We start from the raw sequence: 7514 nt of genomic DNA on the forward strand, positions 1-7514 counted from the left end.
TTTTTTACAGGACAACAGTAAGTGGAGTTTCAGGATGGACGAACAGCTGATGTCATGGTCCACCTGCAGACCTGAGGTTAACAGAAAAGCCATTTTTACCTATGACCTCAAAGAGATGTGCAAACATCCTCATTTCAGATCACTTTTTGTGGTTCTTAGGATTGGCAACAAGGGGGCAAGACTGAAGTGTATCTGTGGGGGAATGGGCGATATGGACAGTTGGCCGGAACAGGAGCTAACCTAATGTTACCCACACTGGCCCCCGCTCTGTTACAGACACAGCAGGTAGTTGGCGACCTTTTCCCTGAGGTTATACTGACTTTGTCCTCCACTGTTTTAAAATATTTCTGTCCTTTGTGTGGGTCTTTCAGGTTGTTTGCGGACAGAACTGCACATTTCTGCTCCAGTCCAATGGGACGGTTCTGGCTATCGGAGAAGGACAGTATGGTAGACTGGGCCAGGGGAATTCTGACGACCTCTATGTCCCCACAATAATCTCTGCCTTTCAAGGTCTGTTATTTTCAGGCCCAACTGAGAAGGATTTTAATCGCTTAAATTTGGATTAACTTTTGAATCCTTGAGCAGGGTATGTGGTAACACAGCTGGTGACGTCCTGCGGCTCAGATGGACACTCCATGGCCCTCATGGAAACGGGGGAAGTTTTTAGCTGGGGAGATGGAGATTTTGGAAAACTGGGGCATGGCAACAGCGAGAGGCAAAGAAGACCCAAGCAGATAGAGGCTTTACAAGGAGAGGAAGTAGTTCAGGTGAAGATCAACTGAGGGCTTTGACATTCTGGATCTAGGATTTTTTAACATTTATCAATTTTTTGTAAGAACAGTTTTTGTATGTTTTTAAAATGTGATTTTGTTTAAAATTTTCTTTCCTATTTTCAAGAAAAGAAAACATCCAGAAAAAGTACTATAATATTTCAGCCATTTATTTTTTATAAAAGACAGGAAATAAAAATAAGTGAATAATGTCAAACTTTATTTAGCCATGAATATATGAACTATCCTATGTTTTAAAAAAAATGGCTTTTCTTTCTCTTCTTAGCTTGCTTGTGGCTTCCGACACTCTGCTGTTGTCACGGCAGATGGAAAATTGTTCACCTTCGGCAGTGGTGAGTCTGGACGTTTGGGTCAGAGGTCAACATCCAACAAGATGCTCCCTGAAAGGGTGACTGCACTAGAGGGATATCACGTCGGACAGGTGAGAAGTAGGCCGCCTTCTTTGACGAATGCCACTAGGACGTTGGGCCCCCAACAACGTTGATGGCTTACATTCATTTCTTAGGTGTCTTGTGGCCTCAACCACACATTGGTGCTGTCTTTGGATGGCATGGTCATGTGGGCATTTGGAGATGGTGACTATGGAAAACTGGGAACAGGCTCCTCCACAGCAAAATACTACCCTCAGGTATTGAAACACAATCAGATGTTAAAGTATCTGACAAATAAGGTATTTATTGATCAAACTGCTGTTTCAGGAGATAAGATGCTATCATTGTGTTTCCTTATTTGTAGAGAGTGGAGCCACTCTGTAAAAAAGGAATTAAAAAGGTCTGTTGCGGTACTCAGTTCTCTGTGGCTTTGGCCAGTGACGGACACGTTTACACGTTTGGACAAGGTACATCAGTCACTCGGGGCTTGGTAATGTAATCAGAAAAAGTTCACTTCTGTTTCTCAGCTGGCAGTTTTAAAGGCAGGATTCAAAAAAGTGTTATTTTTTTCGTCCTAGTGTTTCTTTGTGTGTTGCTCATTTTTCAGAGCGTCTGATTGGTCTACCGGAGCACTTGCTGAAGAATAAATCACACCCTCAGGTGGTGCCGTCCCTGGAAGGGCTGTTCATAGACGACATTGCTGTAGGCTGTGAACACGTGTTGGCCCTGTCTTGCACTGGGGATGTCTATGCCTGGGGCTTCAACAGTGAGGGACAGGTAACCAGCAGGCTCCATCAGAACTTGCCATTTTCTTACATTGCACTGCAGTGACACTCCAGAGACGGCATTGTTTTCTTCTCTGCGTTTGCTGTAGCTTGGCCTCGGGCACTGCAACCCAGTGAGGGAGCCGACACTCATAACGGCCCTGCAAGGTCGGAACATCCGACAGATTTCTGCTGGCCGCTGCCACAGTGCCGGATGGACAACTCCGTCTACCTCAATAAAAAACTCAGGTACGCCCGCAGCAACATTGCCCCTCTGCCCACTTTAGTTCTCTGATCTGATGAAGCAGCACACTTTGGTTTCGAATTGCATGGCAGGTGGCATTGGACAGTTGCAGCTAGGTCTTCCCCCATCCGTCCCTCCCCAGTACCACACTTTGAAAGACTGCAGCCTCGACGTGCTCAGCATGCGTCTCAGGGTGCTCCACCACTTCTCGGATCTTATGTACAAATCCTGGAGGCTGCTCAATCTGGACACCAGGAACCTGGTATCAATAACATGAATCCATACAGAAATGTGAACCTGGATTTCATGTTGCCATTAGCCTCACTTCCATTTCTTTTTGTTTTTACACCTTTGTACAGATGTCCACTTCACGCTATAATTTAGGGGTATCGGCGATCATCCGGGGTGAACTCAGAGGCCTTCTATCACCCAAGGTCAACACACTGCCTCTTGTTCGCTCAATTGGTAGGACAATGACCCAGGGCAAAACATATGGGCCCCAGATCACAGTGAAACGCATTTCCACAAGGTAAAAGGAACCATGAGCTCTTGTCATTGGGAGATTTCAAAAGCAGGCATTACCTTGCCTACCTTTATTTTTCTTTTTTGTGTGCAAGAATGCCATATTTTATTCAAGCTTTTTATACTCTGTTACCACTTAGATATTTGTCGTTTCTTCCTACAGAGGACGCTGCAGTAAGCCCATCTTTGTGCAGATCGCAAAGCAGGTGGTGGGCTTGAATCCCCTCGAGCTGCGGCTGCCCTCACGGGCCTGGAAGGTGAAGTTAGTGGGGGAGGGGGCTGATGATGCTGGGGGAGTGTTTGATGATACCATCACTGAAATGTGCCAGGTGAGATGAAACATTACCAATCTACAAACACTAGGGATGTTCTGATCTGATTTTGATTCTTTTGATTCTGTGTACCTGCCGATACCGAGTCTCGATCCGATCCTTTGTAACATATTAAAAAAATGAACAAATTTAAAGAATAGATCCAGGTTTTTTCCCTATTTTTATTATATTAACCCTTTTATTATCATTTAACGCTTAAACATTGCACCTCTGTGAAGTAGCTTGAACAATAAAGCTATCAACTAGAAAAAATAGTTAACTATTGGCTCGTTAAAATAGGTGATAATTTATCACATGAGAAAATTCTGTGACTGTAGCTTTAGTATCTTCAGATCCTCAGAACTATTAAATATTTTGGATCATATGAGATTCCTATCTCCATTAAAATTGAATGTATTCATGACTAGCTCATATGAATGGAACCATTTATTTGTTCTGGTTGTTTTTGAGACATAATGGATTTCTTTCTTTCTTTTTTTTTAAATCACTTTTTACGGAGCTTGCACTTTGGAGACAATCCCACGGAGAAAGCAGTTTTCATTAAAAAAACAAAAACACGATCTTTTTTCTGTTAAAAATGCTTTAGCAGGTCGTAGTTTGCGTTAAAATAAACCAATAGTACCAGATGCTTGCTGTCAGTTTCAAATGTTTAAGAGCTCTTGATCCGAGAATTCCAAATAAGTGAATTTCACTAACTACACCGAACTCTTTTTGTGCGCTCAAACTAGTGCTTTATTCTGCTACGCTTTACGGCAATAAAAGTCGTGATCCGTTTGTGATATGCAGACTTCTACTAGAGTATTTAAATGTAATAATAAGCTTAAAATATATATCACTTATCACAATGAGAATAAAATAAATATCCAATCATTGGTCGGGATACAACATCTGATTCCAAACGAGTCTGAAACTGCGTCATTGGACCCGATTTCTGATCACATGATTAGACCAGGACATCCCTAATAAGCAATATGAGTACATGGTGATAGAAAAGCACTCAATGTAAACTAAGGGACTGTGTGGAATCAGGAGCTGCAGTCGGGTGTGGTGGATCTCCTGATTCGAACTCCCAACAGCTGTGCAGATGTAGGCAGCAACACAGACAGGTGCAGATCATTTTTTTTCCTGTCAGTTTGGCTAAATATATGGTTCCAATGACTGATCTTTAGTTCTCAAAATGTTTTCACTCTTCTGTAGGTTTTTGCTCAATCCAGCCGCCCATTCTGATGATCACATGGTTCAGTTTCGCTTCTTGGGTATTCTAATGGCAGTGGCCATCCGCACCAAGAAGCCCCTGGACCTGCATCTGGCCCCTTGGGTGTGGAAGCAGCTTTGTTCCATGCCTTTGGGAGGACCTGATTTGGAGGAGGTCGACCTGCTCACCTACCGCACTCTTCAAGGCATTGTTCACTTAGAAAACAGTGGAATTACAGAGGAAAACTTTCATGTGGTAAGTTATTGTTGGAGCTGCACTTATGACTTGTTTCTTTTGGTCTTTTCTACCTTCTTTAAGGCCCAAGGCACTTTACAGTCACAAGTGTGTTCGCTGGAAAAAAATGTCCCCAAAGCAAGTTTAAAAATATAAAAAATACAAGAGTTGTTATAAGTGGGAAAAAAATACTAAATAGAACTAAAAGAATTTGTCTTGGTAATATTTCTGAAAAAAAGTAGATGTGTCCTGCCTTTTGTAGACCAAAGTAGATTTTAAAATGAGGTACACTCAAATGTATGTATATTGCTCTACTAATTGGAAATATTATGACTTAAAATAAGCATGTATTGCTAAAAAAAAGTTATGTTTATATATATTATGTGCATATATAATATGCATATATTTATGCACCTTCCCCCTATTGAATCCTAATTTAAGTGCTACAACAACCCACCTTATTTTTAGGACAAAATCACCCTAAACTAAGACTGAATTTACACATTTAGGATAAATGTAAACACTTTATGTAAATTGCGAGTCAAATAAAAATATTATTTTTCCCAAATCAAGCAATACTGTTTCTTGAAGCAAGACGATTGATCAGTCACAAGTAAAACTTCCGCTTAAAAATATTTAAGTAAAAAAAAAAAAAACTTGTTTCATGTTATAAAATGCCTTAAATCCCACTCTGATCATCTTTTGATCTGAAAGTGTTCCCAATTATGCCATTTTTATTTATTTTTTGCCAGAATCAAAAAACCTGTTCATTTTTAGGACATATTTTCTGCAGAGCGGCAGTAGTCAATTAGAAATTCCCCTCTGAGTTTTGAGCGGGACTGTCCAGGGTAACCCGATCTCCTTCCCATCATCCATCTGTTTACATGCTCTTCCACTAGTTTACAGCCCTCACAACCCCAACCTAACATTACTGGTGCAACAAAAATGCTGAGCAATATTGAAGCTATCCAGCTGTACAGTTTAGATCCAGATTCCAGCTCAGACGAGAAAAACAAAGACGTACATGAATCTATTTGTCTGCAAGCTGATGCATCAGAATGAAGCAAAACAGAGAATTTGTGACCTGCAAGCTTTTTTGAATGTCAGCTTTCTGTCTGCTCCTGTTTGACCCCAATTTGAATGAAGAAATACCCAGAAATGTCATTTTAAGCTTAACTTTCTTCATATATGTTCTCCATCATCAGAAAAGAACACTACAAACACATTTTTCATTGGAGTGGGTCTTTAAAATAGGATGTTTTCAAGATCAAGTAACCAAAAAAGATATTAAAGATTTATTATTTTAGAAAAAGTTGTTGCATCTTACTTAAAAGTTCCTAGAAAGCTGTTTTTGTCTTTATCAATAAGAGAAGTAATACGATAATGAAACTAGACAGAAATATTTTGTTGAGATTTAGTGTTTGGGTTAGGGTACTCCCTGCTGACTTCTTTTTCTCTTTTGGTGAACAGATGATCCCACTGGATTCATTTGTGGCCCACAGTGCAGATGGAATGCTGGTACCTGTAGTGCCTGGAGGTCAGAACATCTCCTTGACGTTTGCAAACCGCACTGAATATGTGGAGAGAGCCCTGGATTACCGACTGCATGAGATGGACTCACAGGTTTGAGGACATCTATGGAAAGATTTGCACGCATGCAGCAGTTTGCTGGTGTCAGCAAACACCCAATCCAAATTTAAACCGGGATCTAATTATGATACATGGCTCTGAGAAGCAAAGCTATTTTAGGAAAAGAAAGATGCTGTGTTGTGACTTTCTCTTTACTGTAAACACACACAGGTCCTGTCTGCCCACCTGTTTCCATTAGTGCCCGCTCAAAAGCCTGATTGTTGTCAGGACCATCAAAGCAGAGCTTGTTCTGTTGTGTCCAGGTGGCAGCAGTCAGAGAGGGCATGTCCACCATCATCCCCGTGCCCCTCCTCTCCCTGCTGACGGCGCAGCAGCTGGAACAGCTGGTCTGCGGTCTGCCAGAGGTCTCCGTAGAGATGCTGAAGAGGCTGGTGCGGTACCGCGACATCACCGAGAGCAACCAGCTAATTGGCTGGTTCTGGGAAAGCTTGGAGGAGTTCACCAATGAGGAGCGGGTTCTCTTCCTGCGTTTTGTTTCTGGCAGGTCCAGACTGCCTTCCAACCCTGCCGACATGTCGCAGAAGTTTCAAATCATCAAAGTCGACAGGGTAAGGTCACCAACGTGCAGAAATGGCAAAATTCAAAAATGCGCTCAACAATTTGATTTTTTTTTCCTTCATTCTTTGCTCAGCCAATCAACGGACTTCCTACCGCTCAGACTTGCTTCTTCCTGCTTCGCCTGCCGCCGTACTCGAGCCAGGCAATCCTCGCTGAGCGTCTCCGATACTCAATCCACAACTGCACCTCTATTGACATGGACAACTACATGCTGACCCACAACACAGAGCCAGCAGACAGCTCAGACATTGAAGACTGAAGCTGGGGAAAACATGATAATGAATGTAACTCCTCTGAGATCAGAAACTAAACTGTATTTGCCAAATGTGTACGGTAGCATATTGTTTTGGGTTTTTTTCACGTGCATGGTGTTGTAATTATTGCAGTGCTGCTACAAGAGGGGTTTCAGAATCTTAGGTAAATAAGCCACAATAACAGAGAGAATGTGCCTGTTTGTTTGAAGAGACTCGATGAAATCTCACATGTTGTAGTCAGTATTATTAAATAAAGAGTGTAAAATAATTACAGTGATATTGGGTTGTCTTAGTCTTATTTTTTTATTTTTTTTATCCTGTTATTGAATGACCCTTAAAATTTGCAACATGATAAAATTATAGATATTTATGAAATAAAAAAAAAAAAAATGCTAGCTTATTAGCAGAATTCAGAGTTCCATGCTACAAGATGCCTCGCACAACATAAGATCTGCAATATTTTTCTCAAAAATCTTATTCCTGATCCAGAAAGCTGCAGATGTATTAAAACCAGTCTTGGTTGGGTGAAGAACTCAAACATCCCACATTGTCAGCAGAAATAAAACTAATTAAATCAATGGATTTTAAGCCTTTAAACG

At 41.3% G+C, this 7514-nt stretch overlaps 1 protein-coding gene across 18 annotated transcripts in view; it reads left to right on the plus strand.

Annotated features, from left to right (window-relative positions):
* The window catches only part of LOC101171181 (putative E3 ubiquitin-protein ligase HERC1), a 43616-nt gene extending 36424 nt beyond the window's left edge, over nt 1-7192 (plus strand). For all 18 annotated transcript variants that reach the window (XM_023960421.2, XM_078956369.1, XM_023960422.2 and 15 more), the window contains 17 exons: nt 11-76; nt 160-285; nt 372-510; nt 586-767; nt 1057-1212; nt 1297-1419; nt 1527-1629; nt 1770-1939; nt 2037-2175; nt 2263-2432; nt 2530-2699; nt 2856-3021; nt 4054-4130; nt 4222-4474; nt 5924-6076; nt 6346-6651; nt 6735-7192. In XM_023960421.2, the coding sequence (XP_023816189.1) occupies nt 11-76; nt 160-285; nt 372-510; nt 586-767; nt 1057-1212; nt 1297-1419; nt 1527-1629; nt 1770-1939; nt 2037-2175; nt 2263-2432; nt 2530-2699; nt 2856-3021; nt 4054-4130; nt 4222-4474; nt 5924-6076; nt 6346-6651; nt 6735-6920 (2685 nt within the window). In that variant the 3' untranslated portion in view covers nt 6921-7192. The remainder of the gene's footprint in view (nt 1-10; nt 77-159; nt 286-371; nt 511-585; nt 768-1056; nt 1213-1296; nt 1420-1526; nt 1630-1769; nt 1940-2036; nt 2176-2262; nt 2433-2529; nt 2700-2855; nt 3022-4053; nt 4131-4221; nt 4475-5923; nt 6077-6345; nt 6652-6734) is intronic.
* The last annotated feature ends 322 nt before the right edge of the window (nt 7193-7514 follow it).

This window comes from Oryzias latipes, chromosome 12, assembly GCF_053564925.1.
Source record: "Oryzias latipes strain Hd-rR chromosome 12, Olatipes_Hd-rR_3.1".
NCBI lineage: Eukaryota > Metazoa > Chordata > Actinopteri > Beloniformes > Adrianichthyidae > Oryzias > Oryzias latipes.